A 25,338-nucleotide genomic window follows, 5' to 3' on the forward strand; every position below is an offset into this window, starting at 1 on the left:
ATAACTGACTAGGAGTCCTTCTGGAAATAAGAACTCCAACAGGTAGCAACACTGGCTATTAAATATCATTTCACTTACACAGAATACCCTTCCATATATTGTTATGGCCAATCCTTTCATCAGCAGCTGCTCAATGTGCTCTGCAGGGAACTTCTTCAAGAACTGCATTAGTAGGAGCATCTACTGGCAAGGGTAATCCCAGAGACAAGCTCATGGTGCTACTATATGCTTAGAAGCAGGCATACTGGAAGCACTGCCAGAATCTTCCACTGCTGTACACTGCACACTGTCTGATTGTCATGTCCCATCATTTTTTATTTATTTGTGTGCTGCAATTCCACTGATGCCAGTGAAATCATTCCTGATTCACAAAGGGATGAAAAAGAGCATAAGAAAGTTATCACTACTGGATGTGTTTTCTTGCTGTAACGAACTCTCCTCTTCAGTCATTTTTTGCACATCAGTTTAACACTTGGTCTATTTTTACATCTTCACTTTTCCCCAGTTGACATCCATGAAAGAAACCCTACTTCACACTTTTTTTAGTATAACAGAGGAATTAATGGCAAAGATGCAAGTAAGGTTTCAAAAGCACAGCATACATGCTATTGATTAGTTAAATCCAGGTGTTGCAATCAGTTTCCTTTAAAATTATTTTGAAGTGATCTTTAGCTTTTCTTATCTCTTCCTGAAAAGTTTTCACTGACATTTTGTCTGAGAAAAATATTTTAGTTCATGTTATACATGTAAAGGCAAGATGTGCAAACAAAAGATATCCCAGTTTTTTTCCCATGCAGTTCTTTAGAAAGACGAAAAAACAGCAGTTAGGTAGATATACGCATTCAACCAATAAGGTAATTGGTAATAAGGTAATAAATCTGACTTACTGGCTTGAGATTCATTGAAACTTCAATTTTGTTTTTATCCCAATAATCAACTAACAGTTTAAAGAAAATACCTGACATAAAGCATATTCTTTAAGCTCATTTTCTATACAAAAATACTGTTATCCAGCACTTCCCCTTTCTCCTCTCCTCTTAAAAGAAGTCTAGTAGTCTATTACTCCCCCTTTGGGCATAAAAAAGCCAGACTTCCCATGCCATTAAAACCATCTGTGCAAGCCCTTAACTCTAAAAACCTCCAGAGTCTTAACATTTAAAATGTCAACTGTGTTTTTTGTTGAGTTTGAAGGTCCTTTACAAAGTTCTGATTGATTTTTTTTCTCTCTCTCTGTTATAAATGGGGATGAATAAATAAATACATAAGTAGGTGGTTAATGCATATAAGAAAGAAGAAAAAAAAAACAACTTAGCCCACTGTTTAAGGACCAGATTATATTTTAAAACATGGTGGTTCTGCCTCTTATGTATCAATCACTTAATATCTTTCATTCTTTATAGATAGGACGGGGGAACAAAAAAACAAAGTACACCAATACCAGCATGTTGGATATGCAAGGACCTGAAAACATCTGAGACAAGAGCAGAAGTACAGACTAAAAATTCATGCTTCCAACTCACTCCTATTTACCTTACAAAGAAGACTTCGTCTCTCGATAAGCATGAGCATCCTCAAAATACAGGATGCCTCCAGAAACACAAACACGCTGGGAATGCACATTAATAGGAAAGCCTAATAGGTAAAACAAGCAACAATTTTTGAAAAAGGAATTCATACAGCCCTGCACTTTTCTAAACAGTTCTTTCTTTCTCATAGCCATTAAAATGTATAAAAATGATTATTTCCAAAACAGCATTACCATGAATTATCACCACTCCTGTTGCCTAGCAACTGGAGTAATTTTTGAATAGTGAGCTATATAAACCAGTATTTGGAGTTTGTGCAAATGTGTATTCATTTGAGGGCTTAAAACATATTCTTCTTAGAAATCAGAGGCAAAAAACCCAGCTCTAATATCAGGCAGAAACATTTTTAAGAATACAAAATGGCATCAGTATTTACTACAGCTCAGCAAAATCTCCTTTAGCAGACATGCTCAGGGCCGAGTTCCTTGCTCTTCTTTGGGGCTGCAAGTATCTTCATAAAAACTGGAAAGTTATTTCAAATTCCTGGGAAGGAAATAATTTTTATCCAGTCTTCTGACTGGCTTGCTTATAACTCAAGAGCAATGGAAACTGGTGACATGAAACGGTGATGTATTTAAGTCAAATAAATAACTTTATTTTTATAAGACTTGGCTTGAGCTAGTAGAACTTGCTAGTTCATACTGTGACAGAATGATGTGCTTTGGAAGGTTTGAAATTGGTCTGGATGTTATTAGCAACAAATAGATAGCCCACTGATATATTAGAGATGGCTTCTAAGTACATGAATGAAAGATACAATCTTCCAAAAACCATGGCATAGCCACTTATTAGCTGCAAGTGGTTGCCTCTTACAGGGATTCTTGCAAATGCCTTAGATGTAAGTGGAATTTAACTTGATTGCAGGACAAGACCTCAACCTGCATTACTTGATGTTTCAGAATTTCTGTGTTACTTTCTTTCAGCTTTAATGACATGTTAGAGTCCATCTGTATCACAGCTCCCAGATATTTTCCCAAGGGAGAAAGGTTCCAACTTTGTGGCTCTCCCTGTTCCCTAGCCTTGAAACAAACAGGAAGAAGAAAAAGAAGTGCAAAACATACAGTAGATCAGCATCTGTTTTCCAGAGAGACTACAGACAAAGAGGCAAATTAATCCTTACTATGAACACACTGCCCACTCAAGGCAATGTAGCAGCATCTGCTTATACCAACAATAAATCCAAACAAGCTTTTCCCTACAACTGCTACCTGTGGAGAAAGGCCAGATACAACAAAGAACAGAGTTTAAGACAAAGCAATTTGGGAAACTACATTTCTGCAGAAAGAAAAAACCTATCTACATTTTCAGATGTTATTTTAGGGCTCCCAGGAAGCCATATGCTGCCTACTGACAGGCTGCCACAAAATTCTTAATGGCTCTTTAATAGCTCGGATAGAAAAAAGATGCTCCATTTTGTCTCCTGCTCTGTGGAAATTAGCTGAGACCACACACACAGTGCATTCACATAAGGAAACACTTCCCTGTTTTCCTTCAGTACCACTCAATGTTCATCAACAAAGTTTTAATTTTATCCTTAACGATGAAAGAGAATGCTCCTACAGGAAGGGAAATGATCTTAACTAGATAGACGAGCTGTTGCTGTAAACAAGGGGGGCTACTGAACCAGCCTATGGGATTCAGCTTCTACAATGCAGCACACAGACCCCTCCTTCCTTACCACTCCACCTGCACTGACAAATCATTGAGCAATAGTGCTTGCTTTCAGTACCACTGCTCTTCTTATAGGAGCAGATAGAAGAGAAGGTTCTGGGCTGAAGAGAGCTTTTGCCTTCTTTCAGCAGTACAGAGAAGCTTTGAGCAGGTCTGCTGGCACTCCTAGCTGTGGACACTCTGAAGTGCAGCAGCTGGGAATTGCTACAGAAGGAGACTGCTAGAGCAGCAAGATGTTTGGTAACGCTTTTCTCACAGTTGGGCATGCAAGGAAAGACAGCTGTAGTGCTTGGTAGCAATTCCTTGTATGTTTAATTCTATCATAGGGAGCATTGTTAACATCATTTTTCTATTATTTCTACAGTTTGTCTTCCCTTCCATCCATAAAACCTACCAAGAAGGATAGATTTTTGATAAGCATAGACTGAATTGTAGAGTTCAAGCTATTTCACACTACAACCAGATGAATGAGCCACAACACATTTTATGATGGTTTATATGCACAAATTTGGTTGACCCTTAACTGAATTTCAGCCTGACTAAATTCCAGAAGCAGGAATATTTCTGAACATCATGTTTTATGAACAAACTGCCAAATAACTTTGGAAAATAAATGTTAAAATTAAAATTACAAGCAAACTCATTTCATCTTTATTTTCCAAAATGCAGACAAAACCAAAGAAGTAAAACTAGCCAATATCTTACAGTTCTGAATTTGAGAAATAACCACATTTACAGCCTTCAAAATGGCTAAAAGGGTAAATTTAAGGACAAAATATACTCTGTGAATGACTTTCTTAGTTCAATCTCCATGTCATCCTACTGTTCCCAATTCCAGAATACATATCTTCCATGAGTGGTGACATTTAATGGCAGTTTGATTACAAGAGGCTACTGCAAGCCATCCCTATAAGGCTGGCTGTTACTCTCTTGGATTTAGGCTAGAGATGAACAATAATTCATGCAATATCAGAGACCTCTCTGAAAGAAAAGCTCTGTGACTGCCTGGATTGAGTAATGTAGTCCAAACTTGCTTTCAGTCCTATACACATGACAAATGGTTCAAGACAACAATAAAGAGAAATGAGTAAAAAATTTATCTACCAAGTGAGTATTTCTTCTGATTTCCCAGAAGATACCTGCAATGACAAAGGCCACTTGTCTACTGTGACATATAGGGCCTATTTCTTTTTTATCAAGTGAAAGGCTGATAGATTCAAACCACATACAAATAAAGTGTAAAGTATCTTTGCATCACAGTAATAATCCCATAGCAAAGATGCATGTTTATTGTGACAGATACTTTTGAGAAATTAAAATCTTCATAATGAGCAGTAAAATAATGTCCCCTATAATTATTTCGCTCCTTCATGGAAGCAAATTTTGCCTCCATGGAGCTAATACAAAACTGTATCTCAGATGCTTTGAAACATTAAAATGCTTTTGAACAATCCTATAAAACAAAATTCTCATATGTAGAACTCTGATCCTTGAGATCTTTAAGGCAACACTAACATGAAGTACAGCGTAGTTACCAGACACAAGGTTAGATCAGGGTTCACTGAACCTTCAGAACGTTTTGTCAACTGCCTCAAGAGGATTGTGCTGACCCCAGGAGTCTCTCTGCTTACCACAAGTTTGCCTCAGGGGCAGACAAGCAACTTCTTGCAAACATTCACTCATTAAGTGCACAGAATATCACTTACTTGTAGGGGATGTGTTTGCTTCCATTGACGAGGGCAAGGATGACGTTGCCCAGTGCTGACAATGAGAGACAGAGGCCAGAGCTTCCCTCCCGGTTTTTGCTGAGCACTTTCACACAGCTCCCCAGGTCAATAAGGTGCAAGCGGCTGCGACCTCCAGACACTGCCATAAACAAAGGAAGAGGATGGTTAGCATGTGCCTCCAACAGCAGTTTCCCAGGAAAGCAAAAGACTCGCCATGACTCACAAAGAGGAGACAACCCAGAAACTCCTCCTAATTCATGGTAGTAGTAACAAACTATAGGGATCCTGTTAGTTCACTTTCAGACTGTATTGCTGTCCACTGTTGACTCATTCAAAAATTGCTGAGGTTTTCACTACTTACCTACTCCTTCAAGTTTAACTCTGGGGCAGGCAGTCACCACCGTGCTTTTTTTTTTATTCTCTAATATAGTTCTATTAGCCTATACCTGAGCTGGCTCTCTTTCCATCTCTGTGATTACTGTACTGATAGGAAAACTACAGGTTGGGAATTGCTGCTTAGTGAACAGTGGCTTTGTGGTAGCTCCAGCTTTTCCCTTTTCTATCACAACTCTAGTACAGGAAGTTCAGAAGAACCATGAGGCCTGCAGGATACTCACCTTTCCTTTAAGCCTATTTACTCTTCCATTCTCATTTGGGCTAAGACAAGGTTTGCAGTGTTACGCACAGTGTAGTGTTTAAAAGTTGTTCTCATATAAGAGTAGTTCCTCTAAAACTGAGCAGATCCCGGTTTTCCCTCTTGTTTCCTCTGTATCAATACCACTACATTTAAAATGAGGGGATGTTACATTTGAAACACCAAGCTTAACAGAGATTTGCTCTCACAAGAAACCTATGGTTATTTTATGAACTCAGGGATAGGGACTATGTAGACTATGCAGAAGTGTTTCCAATTCCCTGTTTTCTCAAGACAATGTTATAGATTTTTTTCTTAGTTCTTTTTTCCTTCATCTAATCTATGACCAGTTCTCCCTATTCTCAAGAGTTAGTTTAGAAGAAACCTTAGGAAAATACTTAAACGTTAAGAGCACTGTTTGAGGATCTGAATATAAACAGAAACAGAAATATTTTTACATCTGTATGCAAACAAACTCACAGCCATTTCAACACAGCACCTTAACTTATGTACCTTACCTCCAAATAAATATATACATTAGAACTGGGGGAGATCTGTCACCAAGAAAATACAACATTGTGAGCAACTACATGCTCCATGATGGAGACCTTAGAAAACAAGTTTCTAGATACATTTCTTTGCACTGGAAATCCCTTAACAATCACAAATATGTTTTTATTGACAAAAAAGGTGATACATCATATTATTTTTCAGACTTGCTCCTGAAGGGATATGCAACTTAGCTGTAACTTCAAACATGTCAATCTACATTCAAAAAATAAGGAGAGAGTGAGATTTTGTTTTGCAAATACTGTACAACACAAAGCTCACTGCTCTGTACAAATTAAAATTAAAAATTCAGAGCCTTTCTGTGGAATGTGTTATGCAGCATTCTATAATTCGCGCTCAGTTGTAGGTGACAGCTAATTATGATGAAAAAATAGAAGTAGACTTTTATGAAAAGAAATATGAATAATGAGAGGGAAGTAGAAAGAAAAACATAAGAATAAGAGAAGAAAATAAAAAGCAGAAAAGTAATGATAAAAAGAGCAAAGAAAAGAAAGAAGAGAGGAAAAAAAAGAATAAGGAAGAAGGAAGAAAGAAGGCGTTTTTTTTCTGTGGAGGTGGTTTATGCTATAGAATTTGAGAATTATATTCCAGCGGTGTAGCCAGCATCTGTCAACAGCTGACAAAATAAAGTACTTCTTTCAGGCTTTGTTAGTTTTTCTGCTGCATCAGGTATTTGGCAATAGAGGACTTCCATACATCAGACTGCAATATTGGTAAAGTCACACTGAGTATCATGAAAAAGAAGTAAAGTGTAAGTATCTGATTATAACAAATGCTAGTGGCCAGACATTCAAAATGCTGTCCCTAAATCACACTACCATCTATTAAATATGTCTGCGGACATTTCACCACCATGCTTTCTGAGGTTCTCATGGGGAAGTAACCCTAATCATGCACCAAATGCCTGAGTTCACTGAAGGAAGTCAGGTTTCCCTGCCACACAGGCAGCTGCACCTTCACTGCTTCTGAATCTTTGCCTCCCCTTTAGGTGTCCTTAGACACAGGAAACCCAAAGTCCTTTAAGACCTTCAGAAGGCTGATGTTAGTTTTTGTGAGAAATCCCTAGTGATTTTACTTAGAAAAACAAGTTTAGTTGCTACTGAAAATGACAGGAGATGACTACAGTGAATTATATTAAATAAATATTTCCATTACTAGGATTACCAGCCATTGAGGAAACAAAACAAAACAAAAGCAATCGCTGGCTTTTAAACTTCAGTTACTCTGCACTCACAGTCCTATTGCACAGGCTGAGGAAACCCAGAACAACAGAAAAGACAGGATCTTTTGCTCCTATTTAGTTTACAAGTCAAAATAAGACCTGTGTTTAGGATGGACAGTCCAGTTGCTTTATCTGAAAATGAAGTTATTTGTTAGGCAAGTTCTCCACTAACGTGCCTGGCACTATAGAGAGAAGTGGAACATCCTAGCACTTGTTTTCGTCTGTGGCCACAGGGACTCTACAGTGCTGAAACTGAAAAATAATGGTCAGTTCTGCCACAGTCCCATTTCTTTCAACAGTGCTAAGTCTGCTTCATGACATTCCTGGTAATGAATCCAACCATGAGGTAAGTACAGTACTTACTCATTAATCTGGCTGTCATTTTTTTGCCAAAACCACGCATCAACCAGCTTTTTCATCTCGTCCTTTCAGAGCTGTGTTTCTTTTTCTTTTCTTTTTCCTAGCTCTTTTTAATCCTGTTACTGGAATCTCTCTATCTCCACTGTCTGCATGCTGTTTTCTGAGAAGTACTTCATTACAGCAGGAGACACTGCTAATCACTAGGTGCCATTTATGAGCAGCTGGAATTCCCCTTCATTCAATTATCAGCCAGATCTGACCCTGCCTGGCTTGAGAGGCCACTCAGATATGGAAACCTGAAGACAGGAGTTGGTATGGCCAAAAGATGAAAAAGTAACTGCAGACAGTGGGCAAAGCATGTTATAATATAATCTCAAAGGGTCGTGTCTTCTTCTTTTATTGTTTTCTTAATGAGTCATTATGGCCACAGGAAAATATTTTTTTCCCATTTTATTAATTGCATTTGGAAACAGTAGCAAAGGACTGTATGTACGTGTACTTGCCAGTAGTAAAAAGCAGGGAGTATTAAATAACTGTAATAATAATTCCCTTAAAATCAGCCATCTTTATTTGTATGCACCAGTCCATTTGAGCATTCACAGTTTTCCTTTCCACCGCAGGGTGGTTAATTAATAAACATTTAGTTAATTGAGTTTTCTGCCTGCCAATTCTACTGGGGTTATTACTTAAACACATGCAAACTGTATTTCCACTTAGAGCAACTTTCTGGTTTTCTCTCTCACATTGTAAGTACAGTAAATGTAAATTTTCTGCCTTCAAACATTAGACATTAATGCTCCAGAGTTGCTTGCCTGTTACACATAATTGTGTGCAATCTACTCCTTAATACATATAACCAATGCAGAGACAGGAGCTGAAATATGTGTATCTGAAGAACTGCTTAGGCCCATCAATACAAAAAGCAAAGGTGTCTTTCAAACAAATACTACTTCTCTGTTTTATATATATATACATGTGTGTATATATATAAAGAAGATTATTTTAGTAAAATTTAACAAAATAATAACAGAAAAGTTTGGCTTTTAGATGGGGATGCTCCTTATAATTCTTTTATCACTGGAATTTGCAGGGGAAAAAAACCAAACACTTGTATATATCTCCAGCTATAAATAATTAGGGAGACTTGAAAAAGAAGGTAAATATAATAACAAATATAATAACAAATACAATAACAAATATATCAAATATAAATGGTGCGAGTCAGATGAAACCTTTGAAAATTATGGCAACACGTAGGTAGACATGGCAGATAACATTTTCCTCATTTACAAATGGGAAACAGAAATACTCAAGTCAGAAAGTCTTTATCTTTGGCAAAGAGAGGGAGCAAACCCTCAGGCTGGAGCCTTCACAAACAGTTGATTTATAGTAACTAAAATGTTGTGCATCTACAGGAAAAGCTGCAGTTCACTTATTGCCAAAATCAGCTCCCACACACTTCTATATATTGAGGTGATGGACTGGAATGGCTAATACGAGGGTGGCAGGGAATCCCCATGGCTACAATATTTTAATCAGTGATCTCAATCCTGGAGCTACCAGTAAAGATAATGCTAAAAGCTAACCCAAAAAACACTTTTGCATGTAAACAAAGTGCTGAGAACTAACTTTTAATATCTCCATAAAGACAGCTCAACTGACAACTGATGGCAGTGATCCCTAGCAGCCTTTCATAACCTTTGCTGGATCTTCACCACGTGGGCAAGCAGTTTGCTGGACCCACCCCATTGTGGACCACTGCTAATCCTTACCACTAGAAAACACTGCTTAAAAGCCTACTCGAGGCCCATCTGTAGGCAAGTCTGGAGGAAAGAGAAGGGAGTGAGGGAGCAGCTTACTTCCGCCTTTGCCGCTCTTCTCCATGCGGTACTGGTAGATGTGCAGCGTGAAGAGCATGTGGGAGTTGCGGTGATCCTCCTCGTCGCAGTCCCGCTGGCTGCCACGCCGTGAAGCGATAGCAGCATCCAGGAAGAAGGCAGCCTTCTCTGCTGTAGGGGCACGGAGCTCGCTCTGGTTCTGGAGCTAAGGGTTAACATAGGGAAGAAATTACCCAGGGGCTCCCATAGGAGTCAGTGCTATCAGATATCCACCGCAGTCAACTCATGCTGTAGAAAAGCCACCTTCTGATGGGATTAGAAAAGTGGAAGCAGCCTGTTGAATGAGACCCTCCCAACACTGGCAGGAAACTGTCCCATGGGCTAGATAGATACATACATTTGTTCCTTCACTTTCCCCAGAATTTTAAGCCATTTATTAAAAGTTTATTATTTTTCCTACATTCTTTTTCCTGCACTGACAACCACTGTGTCCTCCTGACAGTTAAAACAAAAATAAACTGTTGCGGATGAGACATCAAACCCAACAGTTGGTGAAGACTGGCAGGGAAAGGCCTACGTGTTACCCATCAGAAGGTGCTAGAAGGGAGCAGTCTGCAGCTAAAACTGTGAGACAACAGGATCAAACCTGTGCTCAGCCCCACAGCATGTGAAGAGAGACACAGAATAGAAGCCACTCTCATGTTCCTTCACAACACACACCCATGCACCTGCACACAAGATGGGGCAATCCATTAACCAGAGCAAGACAAGTAGCGTGCATACATTCCCACTTGCTGGACCTCAATCACTGCCACCAGTCTGCTCTTATCTCTTCAAAGCGATAGACAGCGTAGGAGGGCAGATATAATTAACCCACCATGTTGTTAAGGAATGCATGCGTGTTTCATATCAACTAAGATTTGCTTGCCTGTGGAAGGCACATGTAACAGTGCAAACTGATGGCATCGGTTTTAACAGTATGCAGAATTGGCCCTCAGCCTGTAGTATAGACTTGTTTTGTCTGGCATAAATACAGTGATGAATTCCCATACTCAGGGTTTTTTACCACCTACTGGCTAATACAGCTAAAAGTTCTCCCTAAGGAAGACAGTGCTCCTGTCTCCCTTTGTGATCATTAATCAGCCTGAAGCAGGATAACGCCAAGACTTTGCACAGGATGAAGTAACACAGCTGCAGGCTGAGGGGCAAGAAGGAGTTAACACAGCAAGCAGAAGGTAGGCCATTCTGTGGACGGATCTCACTTATGTAAGCAACAAGAGAATGTGCATACTTGGAAAGGCCCAATGACAAACAGTATGACATATGGTGATTATTCATTTGCTATACACACTGCCGATTATGCATATTTATATGGCTATAACATCTTCCTTTCACTAGAGCATTTTGAAAATTCAGGTGTAGGACAAGACTACAGAACATCACTGTGTCTTACAGGCACACACAGTGAGAGGTTCTGGTCCTATTTTAATGCAGTATTTTACATTGCAGAGAAACACAAACCTCTCATGAAGCTACCTTTTCTCCATTATCTAAAATAATTAACTTAGCCTATGGCTCCTCTCTATATAGGTATGCAAAAATAGGCTACCGATATAAGTGGAATACCTATTATTATTAATGTTATTGTGCTTAAATACCTTTGTGAAGAATTTAGCTGTAAAGAAAGACAATGCAGTTATGAAACATATTAGTATTCTATGCTAATTCAGACCAAAATTAGTCATCTGTCACCCCAATGGGAAATGTGAAGAACCTGAGTCTTCCTTTGTATACTCTCTGTACTGCGCCCATTACTGCATACCAGGGAGTGAGATCCCTTGTGACAAAGTAAGTATTTCATAACACACTAAAACCAGGAATCAAGCAAGAATGAGAATTCTGATTGTTATTTAAAATGACAAAAAAGTTTCCTGTCCTTGAGTAAAATGGGAAGTTTTGCTGTGGCTTCACCACAAAGAGAGAAAACACAAACTTTATTACTTGCTGTTTAAAATCTTATAATCTATGAATTTGGGGATGTGAATCATGACTGCAGCTGGAAACAGGGTGCAGACAGAATCTGTTTTCTTACTCCCTTCATTTTCCCATACTTGGAGAGAACTGCTTTGCCGTTTCTAGATGGAAGCAGCCATTATAGTTAGGGCAAAAAAATAATGTACTCATGTTCCATCCTGTTGTTTTGCCCTCTGTCCATCTGGTCATACAAAAATCAGATTCACTCCATCACAGAGAACAAGTTGAAAGCACAGGCCTTTTTTGTCTCACAAATCAAAATTAAACATAAAGGGCCTACTGAGCCTCTCTTGTGGTTACCCAGGAAATACAAAAGCCAGTTACTCATTCCTGATAAACCTCCAAACCTGAGAAGAGTTGGAGTTATTCTTGGCTTGCCCAACTCAGGCATTTGTCTTGGCAGCAATTAATAAGTAGCGATTAATGCTTCCTACAACATTGCTAATGCAAGCGCTATAAATAATGTTTATAAAGAGATAAACAGCCATATTAATGGCCTCCAGCTATTTGTGCAGTACTGTAAATATTTTATCTTGTTTTACAAAAGAAGGATCACACTTTTTCTTTTCTTTTTTCTTTTTTCTTTTTTTTCTTAAGAACGAGGTGAATTTTTGTTTGTACTAAATGCTTTCACGTTTTATTGCAAACACAAGCCCCTGCTCAACATCAGTTATACCAGAGGTACAAATATTTAGGCCATGAGAGCAGATGGCCATGCAGCTGCAGGTCATAAAGTTCTTGCATGCTTTAAAGTAAACACTTTCAGCTCTATAAACTCTACATTCTGGGTAGTTCTTGAATTCAGACCATCTCGATAGATCAAAATAAAAATCATAATGCTTGTTTTCATGTAAATTGAAGACTGGATTCACCTGCATGCCACAGATAGGGTCCTCACAAAGGTAGACACCTGGGGACTGGCCATCCTGCAGGCTTCCTGTAGCCACTTCGGATAACAGGTCTCTAAGATTTTCTTCTTTCCCCCACACTTCCACTGCAGAAATCCGGACTGAGAAGCGTGCTCCTGTCTTCTCTTTGCGTTCATTAATCAACTTGAAGAGCCAGGAGATGGCACAAGGGATTATGCCGAGGTTTTGCATGGAATCATCCTTGCCGATCATGGTGTATGACTTCCCTGTCAGGAATGGGGAGTCAGAGAAAGTCTTTCATAGCCTTCTGCAAAGTGATCTTATCATACACAGCCTCATGATAACAACTTCTTCACTACAAAAAGGACATTCAGAAAAGGGAGATAGACAGACAGACAATTTATGGAAAATGGAGAACATTTCAAACTGACAGATGAAATCTTGAGTTGCTTTCAACAAACTGTTATCACACATGTTCCTCTGACATGCCCCATGTCCTAAATGGGGTACTGCAGGTCCCTACCACTCAGCACAGCAGCTACTACCGTGGCGGAATGGTGATGTAAATGAGCAGAGCAGGAATGCCATGGTTTCTAAAATGCCCTGCTTGCAATACTCTTAAGTGCGGTGTACCCTGAATGCCATTTTAGACTCATAAAATCCTTAGACTTGGAAGGGACTTTTAGAGGCAATCTAGTCAAACTCCCCTGCAACAAACAGGGACATCCACAGCTAGATCAGGTTTCCTAGGGCCTGATCCAGACTCACCTTAAGCCTCCAGGAATGGGGCATTAACCACATCAATATGCAACATGTTCCAATCTACTACAGAATACAACATTATCCCTTATACACTGTGTCTGGGATTGATATAACCTTGGTCTAAGCATCACAAAGATGTAACTTTATACAGAAGAAGAAAAACAAAATAAAAAATACAGACACATATGTTCATTTGGTGCAGAAGTGGGTGCACAACAAGAAATATTATATCTGGGTGTAAAGTTTCTGCTGTTTCATTATTGTTTAACTCTGCAAGTGTAGCTCTGGCTTCTCTGCTGTAAAAGTTTGTTGACTGAGAACTGTCTACATATTGGTATATATAGACAAGTTCAAAACCTGTCCTAAATTTCTAAGACAAATAATAAGAATATATATAATTTGGGGTAAGTACTTGTGTTTTGTTTTTTTTTTTGTTTTGTTTTGTTTTTTTGCTTTGTTTTGTTTCATACATTAAATCTAAGTGGAAAAAGACCAGTGAAAATGATATTTTATGTATACGTCTGTGGCAACATCTGGGCGTGTTCATGGTTGGTGGACTGGTGAGGACAACAAAACAACTGCAGAGACTCAACTCAAGCTCCACCAGAGCCCTAGACTGGACACATAGCACTTGGGAAACACTATCGCCCAGTGGGCCTTATTTTCCATCTCACCTGCCAGACTAGACTTTGGGAAGTCAAAAACATTAAACATCCAATTGCTCATTCTACTGTTACTTTTGCTTGGTCCGGAGGCATTCTGGGGTTAGCTGGATAAGTGGTCTCGATTCCAGGCACACTTGTAAAAGTATAGGACCCTACTGGATCATTAATTAAGAAGATAATAGAATACTAAAAATTACTATAGCGATAAGGGGACTGAATGAAGCAACAACTCAAGACAATCTCTGCTTCAAAGAGCATGTTGTCCAACATTTATGCCAAACTGAGAGATGTGTAAATGAAAGGCAAAGATGTGGTGTAAGGTTATGCATGCAATGTATCAGCAAACCAAAGCAAAGTGAAGGTTTGTTTTCCCTAAAGTATTAACAGTCTTGGGTTACAAATATTCACTTTGCTGTTCAGGTAGAGACGTTTAACAATACCAACCAAGTTTGGCATGACCAAAGCAGAACACGCAGCCATCCGCACCATTGACCACTGACTGGATCACCTCAGCCACAGTCCCAGCACATACTTCAGCCTGTCATAGGCACAAAAAAAAAAAAAAAAAAAAAAAAAAAAAAAAAAAAGAGAGAGAGAGTGAAAGAAAGAAAACTGTGAGTAATAAGAAGGAAATTCAATAGAGCGTTTTCAGTATAAATGGCAGTAAAGTTTGTCAGTGCTCCAGATACCATGCCTAAGTATCAAAAGATCTAATCCTGCTCATTTCATTTATGTGGTCAGTGCTCTGATGGTAGTGACATTTTGTGATATTTGTGTAAGTGCATGAAACAGGACTTTTGCTCTGTCAAGGAAGTTTCATTAACATCCTTTCTGGGGTTAAACAAAAAGCACATCCTGTAAGGAGATGGAGGAATGCAATTGGTTTGTCAGAACTGCCTATTAAAGGGCTGTTTATTTAAATTTATTTTTTAATTAAAAGGCACATACTGAGAAATTTTAATAGGCTCTGTTACTTTCCCAATTATGGACTGAATTCATTTTTACTGGCAGGTAGGTAAGCAATGTAAGGGGAGAAAAACAGCCTCTGGTATAAGCTGGGTTTTTCTCTACATTTTATGAGTCTTTGTTGCCTATAGCAGGAGTAGACTCCATCCTGAAGTCTACAGCAGTATTTTAAGAAGTAGAACACAAATATATCTGGGCATACTTAGATTTAAGGTTCAGAAACTCTGTAAAGTCTTCAGTGTTTCTGCAGTAACTGGCTATCAATACAGGGTTGAACAGAATCAGAAATAACAGTTTAGGGTTTTCCAGAAAGCATTCTGTTTTTAAACAGTAAATCACATAAATTCTCTCACTAGACATCCATTATCTCCTAGGTATTTCTGGTCCTTATAATAGTAAAAGTTATGACAGGAAGGGCACTGTTCACAGACTAACAAGTATCAACTTACTCCTGTCCATAATCTGAACTTTTTTTTACTGCCCTAAGACAGGGCAGCCTCAAAGAAGCACCCTGTGTGTGATGGTACATTACATCCCCAAACTGTGTCCAGGCAGTAGTCTGGGAAGGTGCTGGCTGCCTGGAACAGAACTTGGTCAGGGATGGAACTACTGATCTGATCATACTCTGGTTCTTCTACTGGCCCTGTGTCCTAGTTGTGAGTATTTCACAGGTACAGAAGTAGCATTGCAGTACTGTTTTCTAATTATACTCTGAAATGTTACTTTATTCTTTTACGGTATTCCTCGTGATATTTGGGTAACACGGTTCATCAAATCAAAGTCTAATAAAAAATGAGAAATCAATATACACATGATTAGAGATTTGTGGACTAAAATCCCAATCCTCCTACTGTAAACTGTTCAAATAATCCTTGACTTCATAATGAATAGAGTACTGCATTAAAGAACCACAGTTCTGATCAGATTGCTATATACACCAAATAATCAATTTTAAATATGTAAGTTATTGATATTCAGGATTTGCATTCTAGGCAACAATTAGCATGCTTATTGCACATGTGATTTTAGGAGCAATTGCTTACAGTAAGGAATAAAAAAAGCCAGCAATTATTTAGATATAAACTAATAAATTTATTTCATTATTAATGATATTGACAAAACTCAACTCTAGCTAAATCTAATGAAAGTACAGCTATCACAGCTGAAATCAGTTTGGCACTGATGGATACTACTGTTTAGATAACTATTCTGATCATATTTTGCCTACCTGTGATGCATCCTGTGGGAAAACTGCATCGAAAGCAAACATCTTGGGTGGAACCTGGTTGCCCCTTTTCTGGAAAGCATTCTGACCTCCACAGGTGACTGGGTCATAGAGCATGATTTGCTTCTTACGGGGGTCAACTTTTAGGAAAGAGCTGGACTCAGATGTGTCTCTGGCAAGCGTGGAAGAAATGCGCACCATGACTTTGACCTGTCAGCAAACACAAGAATATGACGTCATTTGATGAGCTGTATTCTGATGTGTTGAATGAACTTACTCATAACATTGAACCAAATCTTACTAGCTATGCTGTAGCCCCATGGAAATCAGTGTAAAACACAAGAATGATTACGCACAGAATTTGGTCTAAAATGCCTATTGCATAAAGCCAGAACTTGTCTCTATCTAAATCAACAAGCAGCTTGTACATATAGAATTTATGAGGAATCTCATAGTGTTTTAGTGTCCATGTTACTCAAGAACAATGAAGAGATATTACATAACTTTGTCATACTCTCAATATAAATTGAAAAGTAACTGTACTCTAGTGAGCCAATTAAGAAGGCTGTGAGGTAATCTAGACTGCTAAGCCATTGGAATTGCTGTGGTTTCTATGGAGAAGTTAGATCAATAAAACAAGCATATAAAAGCCATATTTGTAATTTATACCTTTCAAATTTCATATAAACGCAAAAAGATGAACTGCTCAGTTTTAAGTGTCATTATCAAAGAGCTGTGAAAAGAGTCCTGTTTTAATGGCAAGACTTTGAAATCATTGTCAAGAAAGTGGATTGTAATATGCAATAAAAAATTTGTTAAAACACGTTAGCTCACAAATCATTAAATAAGTACATAATAAGATATTTCTAAGACAGAAATAATTCTTCATGGATTTAATGAGATTATACTGCATTCTTAGCCCAGATAGCAAGCAATTTAGATGTAAATAATATGGATGATTATCAGTCTGGCTTTAGTTCTCCCCATAAATTCTCTACCTGCAGACAAATCAGTTCCTGAACTTTACAAAACAATCATCACCCCTCTGCCAGATCTTGCCCGCTATTCACACCTGCATTCATTTTGTCCTACAGCAGACCGTCACATCAAGCTCTTCCTACTTCCAGAAAATCTTATAAACTCAACCCAAGCAAAGCTAATTTCTATGGATGACAAAGGCCACCAACACCCCTATACAACTCATAAGTGCTGGACCTGATCCTTTCTTGCCTCCAACTGCATGGGCATTTTATTTTAACCTCAGTTACTAGCCTTATACTAGAATAGCATTGCGAGCTTTTGTCCTGATTAAGCCTCTTCACACAAAATCAGAGTAATACCTGTCACATACAACTGAAGTAATACTGCAAATCCTCCTAACTTCCAGCAGCTATAGCAATAGAAGCTCAGGTACCATGTTTGCCTTTCTCTGGAGTAAAAGGCCAACTTAACTAAAATCCTAAAAACTTACTAGCATCAGATAAACTGAATGAACCCCTATAAAAAAGGGAACTCATCACAGAAGACCCAGGAGATAGAGTCTAGCAGCATAAACTAACCAGTTGGCTCTTCAACTCTGGCAAACACAGACATTTCTGAAGAAAAACATGCTGTTAGCATGAACTTTTCTATTTCCTGGGCATTTCGGATTTTTGTTTTCAGATCTGTTTTTTTCCTGTGTGTTATGGCAGAGGAGCACTACAATGACTATCTGTGGGTATCCTGATAACTGGGCTACTTGTTCTGAAGCTACTAAATCAACTAAGCAACAGCATTAGAAACAATGGGAAAAGATAGCCTCCTGCTCTGCCATTTCATAGTCTTTTGTGCAATTTATGACTGAGGGTAGTGGGGTGGGGTGTTTGGAGTCCATGCGGGCTCCTGCAATCCCTGCCATAGGGAAAGCAGTGCAAGTATAAAAGAACATAATTCAGGCAGGTATGGGGATAGCACAGGAACCTAATGGACTTTAAAAGACTTCAATTAAAGGAACAGGCAGGTTGAAGATCACAGTGCTGCCCTGGGGAAGTACAGTATGGTTAATTTGAAGCTAACTGAACAGTGAAGTTTAAGAACTATAATACTTTATGCTTGCAATTTATATTTAAATAAACCGTAAATTGAACAACTTCTTAAGAAGAAAGCAGGTTTTCTGCTTCACTTCCTGCGTGTCATTACTGTTTTAGCCTAATGCTACAGCTCTCCACTAATCTCTTGTAATTGAAGGGTTTAAGAGATACCACTTGTGATTAATGGGACCACTCTGTCTGCCAGAAATTCTTACTTGAATCCCAGTGATCAGGCCTTGGCAGCGCCCACTCTTAGACGCACCTCTGACTGTTTCTGCAGGGAAAGATGAAAGCACTTTCTCGAGACATGTGCTGCTGATAAAACAAACAACCTGGGTCTAATTTTGATCTAAGCTTACACTCTTGTAAATCTGGCTGAACTCAGCTAGAATTAACCAAGCTTAAGAGCGGAGAGAGAATAAAAGAGGTCACTTGTACTGCATCATTATTGTGCCTCTTCTAGGACATAAATTCACTTCTTAATTCTGCTCACGCTGAAAAATTACTGTATTTTCTCCTATGAGTTCACAGGGTCTGATTTGACAGCTATTCAATCCAAAAGGACCTGCATTTCCTTCCCTGGGCTATCAGGTTCTACCTGCAAAGAATTGTTCTGTTCTTGAAATTTGCAGTCATTTACCTCTACAGTATTATTCCTGAGCAGGGTTTCTTCATATTTATATAGATAGATACATAGATTATGAGCATATTTAAACTATATAAACTGTTTTTCAAAAATGCACAGCTACTTTCTGTATCTTTGTATCTAATTTTATACACACACTTTTACTTTGTATATGGTGATTATTAGCATTACAAAATTACTGTTCCTTCCTGGCTACCCTTCAGTAGCATCAAGGGAGCACTGATGTGACACCACAGTGCTTCTGTACCATAAAAATAAATGCAGAGCTTTTAATTGCTTCTATTGCAATTTCTGATGCATTAACCACATTTATTTGCTTCCTCCTTCTGTATCTTGCACGTTACTATGAACACATCAACTATTTCTTGAAGATTGTATTTGCTAATTGCAAGTTTTTTTCCTGGTAAACACTATTTGTGACCTACCATGTACTTTCTGTTATCCTCCTCAGAGGAGAAGGACAAAGGTTCAGCAGGCTCTGCAAATTTGAACAAGTGGTACATTTGGGGAGGGGAGGGAAAGAAAGAACAGAGAGCCCAGCCTCTGCAATTGACATTCTGGTGTCTCCTCTGCCTGCAGGGGTCTGTCTGCAGGACCAGAAGTGAAGTGAGTATGGAAGAGGGGAGAGGTAAGCTGTGTCAAATCTATACCAAAGACAGATAACTACAAACAGAGGCTGGAATGAGGCAACAGAAGCGATGGGGATATTATCACTTCCTTCTACTCTTGCCTGTAAGATATCATTTGGGGTTCATTTATCTAATTACTGCAAGGATAGGGCTAGACAGCTGTTGCTTTGGGCACTGTGCTTGCCTTTATGAGCTGTTTTTCTCATCAATCATTTGAGCGGCTTCTGCTGGACGTATGCTGGGTAGTGGTAGGAGGCAGGAGCTGCGATGCAGTCACGGGTGAGACAGGCCAACTGAGGCTATTGAGCTGTATTAGCACTCCATCAATGTAATGGCAATCACTGGCTGCAAAAACAGCCTTATTGGAGGTTAATGAAGAGTGGGTTTTGTAATTTCTCACTGTTACAGTTGTAAATAATGGTGGCAGGCATGTATTTTTGTCTTAGCAGCCACAAAAAAACTACAGCATCCCAAGTGCTTAAGCACATACATCTTTAGTGTGATGGATGTAAAGCTAGAACTTTGTCTACAGTGTCCAGAGAATCAAGAAATGGTCTGTTAATTATTTTAAAGGGTGTGCCTTACAGGTCATGAGACAATTAACTGATTGTGCTAAAATGAAATGTGGGCTATTAAGATAAACAGACTAAGCAAGAATGAGACAAATAGATTGCATGAGTGGACACTGTTTTAATGGAAGTTCCCTGGATATGTTTGGGGAAAAAAAAAAAAAAATAACTCAAAACCCCGAGGTAAATTATGCTGATGTAAATTAGTCAGAAACGCATGTGCACAAGCCTCATTCTCAGTGCTACATTTGGTACGGAAAGGGCTGTCACTGTTACTGCAAGCAGCAAAATATTGCTTTGGAAAAGCAGTGGAAACAATTGTGTCTCTGTTTCATTCTCATGATTGCTGAAACAAGCAATTAAACATTTCCTTTACTAGCTCATTAACTCCATCCTGCACAGCAGTAAAACTGATTTGCACTTCCAGCAATAACAGAAAGTAGTTTAAGTGTGTTGTAACCAAACATTAATAATATTGTTCTTATCTTAAGAACTTAACCTTATCAAATGCATGATGCACGTTTATTAATAAGCTCAGCAAAATCTGGTGTGAAATATGTTCAGGTCACAGGGCATGGATCAGTGACCTCTGTCTTGTTTATGTCAGCAGTAGCTTTGAGTTTTGATCCTGTAATTTGGTGTAGTGATGTGCACCTACGCTTCCTGAAACCAGCATCTATGTCCCATCAGCCCAGTCACTCAGCTGTCATATTGCTACTTCAGCATTTGCTAGATTACCAAATTACCATAAGGCACTGCAATTTTGCTTTGTTCTTAAAAAGAAGTCATAAGAATCATCCTGTCATGGAAGCAACTTTTCCCTAAATTTCCCCACGTGCCTTATAGGTGATAAATCCCCACGTGATCTTATAGGTGATGCTCATATCCTGCTGTAGTACAGAGAGACTAAAAGGATTTTTGCTTCATCCATTCAGAGTTTCCTGTAAGAAATCTACCAACACACTAGAACTATGCCGACTCCATTGCCACAAGGACTGGTGTGGACAGAATACAGCAACATCAACAGTAGCATACCTCATACATGCTCATTGATAATCAGGTTTGCTACATTACTTCTAAGAGATCCAGTTCTCCTTTCTGTGAAGCTATGGAAAAGGTGAAAAAATGTGGCTCAACAATTTTAAGCATGCAGGTTATTTCAAGTCTAATTAGAGAGAGGGTGGCACCAAGGGCTTCACATTATGTTCTTTCTCAGGAGAATAAGAACTCCCAGATGAACAAGCCTCTCTGTTTTTTGTCTCAGGAAACAAGAATTTCTGTGGAGGGAACTCAGATAAAAGACAAAGTTTCTCTTATGTATGCCTTTGTGAAGTCTCTTCAGTGCTACAAGGACAAAGTACATACAGGTATTGCACAGAAGATGTACAACCACAATTGTAGGCTTTTTCATTATTTATAAAGATGATCTCCACAACTGCATACAAAAGAAGATTTGCCAGTCTACACATAATGTTATACGGCATAGCACAATAAATGAGTAGCAATACAATCATATAAGGATTTACATTATTTAAGCCACGCTGAAGGAGGTGACAAATTGGAGTTTAATGCAGATAAATGTGGAAAAAGATGAGGAGAGCTTGGGAGTGGCAATTGGTAATGACAGCCAGGATACAGAAGGTATGGTTTATGGTACTGACTAGCAAAAATATTTGGGAATTCATGGAGAGAAAAAGAAATGTAAGGAAAGCAAGGGGCTGGTATTACTGGAGAGAGTCCACATGAATGGATACAGTAATGGTATTAGGTGAGATATCTAATATACACTTAGGGATTCAGAGCAGAAACCCAGTCACAAGAAGGGGAGTATAACCACCCAGCAATGCCAAACGTAGTATGAAACATTCAGTCAAGACTTCAAGGATTAGAGCTAGATACTTTAGCAAGAATTAATACAATATAACATCTTTTATTTCAACAGTAATTTCTTACTCACCTGGAATTATATGTGATCTGAACTTGACCTTTGTTAGGAACAAGCATGAAAAAAAGGAAACTCAAAAAAAGAGGAAACAATAAAACCACGATTCTGAATCCCAAGCAATGAAAATGATTTATCTTATTAGTAAACCATCCACCTGAAGACGCTGCAGGGCTTTGCAATGGCTTTTGACAGAATTATGACCTATTTACAGTTACATTCATTTTCCAACTATAGAAATAAAGCATAAGAATAAAGGAATGATCCACGATCCCAGGAAATGCCTGTTTTTCCTAAACAGACTATATGAATTCTAGTTCTTCCTCTTCCTATGCCATAACCATAGGCTATAATGTTTCCCAGGGTATAAATATTACATTAAATATAACATTTTATATTATATTATATGTTATATCCTGTTTAATTCTACCTGCATGCTTCCATTTTGGCAGTGGTAAAGGGAGTCACAATAGCTACATAGCCTAAACAGCCAGGCACTTAGAATTAATGAGATCAAATTGTAACATTACATATTACCTATAATTAGAAATACATTTGCTGAACCTTAAAAGAAATTTGTGGAACAGATTTTTATGCGGGGCTTGATTCTGCATGCCTCTGAAATGAAAAGGACTGTTTACTGTGTTTGGGACAAGAGAACAAAAGACTCTATAAGCTGTATAAAGGTTCACATAAATCAGAAACACAGTAACATACCATCTCCAAAAGGGACTGATTCTGAGAGCTTCCCGCTGCTGCAGGCTGCTTTGACATCCCACTGGTTCCCTGTTGGCTGTGCCTGGCCAATACTCCCACGGCTCACCATGCTACTTGGTCCATTTCCTTCACTCTGCGCCACACAAAGACACAAGCTGGGGGGAACTCATACTGTCAGGGGAAAGCCACAGGCCGTGATGGTCCACCTTGGGGATCTTGTGCTCTGCACCAAGTCTACAGCCCGTTAGGGACATGCCATTCCTTTTAGGCCTGGAGAGAGGAGTACTCCCCAAAAGTCTCCATTGGGTACATACAACTTCTCAAGGTGCTTTGCTCAGCTCCTCCAGATCCCCTTGCTGATGCTCCCTTCCTCAGCTATTTTTAAAATAACCTTCACAAGCTGAAGCCTCGCTCAGACATGGGATTTCTACACGATCCTCCTTCTGTCTGCAGCTAGATAAGCTATCCATGAATATGAAGGAGGAAGTCTGAGGGAGGGATTGTATTGTCAGTGAGATATATTTCTAGTCTCTCATCTTATCACACCCCTGGGTGTGCATCCTTAGGCTGCATTCACACCTCCAGGTAGTAACAGGAAACTATCAGACTTCTATTTTTAGTATTTCTCTTTGTTCCATGTTTTTTACTCTTTAACTGTCCACTCTTCCATTTTTCACTTGGTGCTCTCATAATCACTGTTTTTCCCTCTTCCCCAGCTCCATCCACATTTGAAGCTTTAAGTATTAGGAACAGCAGCCAGGAATAAAGTTCAGGAAAAAAATAATGAAAAAGACAGCAACCTCGAATTGACATTACCTAAGAAAACTCTCCTAGCCATCGGCAGTTTGCAACTTAGAAACATTGTGAGCAGGAACCCTTAGCGACTCTCAGTGACTTCTGCTTCCCTGAATTCCTTGTTATTTTTTGGGATCGACAAGCTTCTAGCACTCTCAACATCTTCTGCCAAGGATTCCTGTGCCTTATCTACATCTCTCTCTCCTTTTTGTTTAGTGTGCTGCCTGCTTACTTTATTTGATGTTGTCCAGTTCTTTCAATTGGGAAAGGGAACTGCCGAGAGGAGAGGAGAGGAGAGGAGAGGAGAGGAGAGAAAAAACTAATTAGGAACCCCCAGGGGAGAGCTAAATAAAAATGGTACTTCGACAAATGTAGTTTGCCTCATGGCATAGGGAGCCACTGACTTCTTTCACGCATAGTTGTGATTAACAGCACAGCACTGCTACTGACACTTACTTGATGAAAACATTTCTGTGGCAGCAAGAAACAGCCAACAATGTACCCATGCGCCTGGTGACTCTTACCACTAATGATCTCATCCACTGCTCTCTGCCCTGTTAAATGCTTTGACAAATAAATAATGGTTGTGTTTGTGAATGAACTGGTAACTATAACCACTTGCCCTACTATGAATATTTAGTGCTTGTTCACAGTCTTTGTGCGTGCCCTTAGAAGACATTCTGCAATCTTAATTCAAGCAAAGCTTCAATTGTTTTCAACTTTAAATGCTATTTCCTGACTTTTGCACACTTAACCATGCAACCTTAACATTGCTTTAATGCTGATGTTCACCAACAGTGTAATTTATTATGGTATGTGTAGGTTAAGGACTGTGTAATCTTGCAAGCAAGTAGCAGCCTTTAATGAATGGCACCTGATCAATAATGCAGAATTCAACATTTGAGAATAAATAAAAACCCTTTTTCATGAGGGGTGTCTGTACAAAATGTCAAAACCATTTGTCAAGGGTCCAGACTGATAGCCTGCAGCTGCTGTTCACAAGAACTGTAAAAAAAGAGTTTTGCTGAGACCTGCAAATATGTTTTTCTTTATACTGAGCATAATTAGCTTCTTCCATAACCAAAATACAAAATAAGGACTTATTGAGTGTGAACACTATGGTTATTACCAGTGGTTTTTAAAGCAAAACTGCCATACTACTACTTTGTCTCTTAAGTTCCTAGTTATAAGAGATCAATCTGTCTTGTTTTCCAGGTGCGGCTTTAAAACAGTTCTCACTGTAGATGCAGACAGGCTGAGCTGCTTAATACAAATGCAAAAGTGCATTCTTATTCAGGTTTCAAAACCTTAACAAGGCAATTGGACAAACATTTCAACCCAAGAGAATGGTAAAAATGCTTACTCTTCCTGATAGCTAGGTGAAGCAAGTCTCAAAGGAGAAAGTAGTTTTGACTGTTAGGAAAAGCTTATGTTTTTCCTAGTAAATGATTTAACAGAGAAGCATATGGCAGTTCTAATTCCTTTGCTGATAACGTACATCCAGCAATAGCAATTGTTAAGTGCCACAGCCACCACTGATAAACATGAGCAAGATGATGAAAGCAGAAGTTCACTGAAGTTTGCTTCAGTCCTACAGAGCATAAAGAATGTAGTCATAGGCGCCAAAGTGATCCTGTCTTGTCAGTTCCTAAATCTAGTCTGACCCGTTTTCTAGATATCTTACTGACTTGGTTAAATCTGTAATCTTATTCTAGATGCTCTGAACCCAAGCAAGGCTCCTCGCATTGCAACTATTGCCAGCATGGAGCATCACCCATGGAGAGTTTCTAAAGATCAAGCTTGTGATGACTCAGGAGTCACTCAGGAAGCCTTTATCCTTAG

At 38.9% G+C, this 25,338-nt stretch overlaps 1 protein-coding gene across 2 annotated transcripts in view; it reads right to left on the bottom strand.

Moving 5' to 3' along the window:
* KIF26B (kinesin family member 26B) overlaps window positions 1-25,338 on the bottom strand; it is a 253,790-nt gene that overhangs the window by 45,174 nt on the left and 183,278 nt on the right. For both annotated transcript variants that reach the window (XM_015857747.2, XM_015857748.2), the window contains 5 exons: window positions 16,133-16,339; window positions 14,383-14,476; window positions 12,515-12,777; window positions 9,630-9,813; window positions 4,964-5,123 (listed from right to left, as the gene is read on the bottom strand). In XM_015857747.2, the coding sequence (XP_015713233.1) occupies window positions 4,964-5,123; window positions 9,630-9,813; window positions 12,515-12,777; window positions 14,383-14,476; window positions 16,133-16,339 (908 nt within the window). The remainder of the gene's footprint in view (window positions 1-4,963; window positions 5,124-9,629; window positions 9,814-12,514; window positions 12,778-14,382; window positions 14,477-16,132; window positions 16,340-25,338) is intronic.

This window comes from Coturnix japonica, chromosome 3, assembly GCF_001577835.2.
Source record: "Coturnix japonica isolate 7356 chromosome 3, Coturnix japonica 2.1, whole genome shotgun sequence".
Taxonomy (NCBI): domain Eukaryota; kingdom Metazoa; phylum Chordata; class Aves; order Galliformes; family Phasianidae; genus Coturnix; species Coturnix japonica.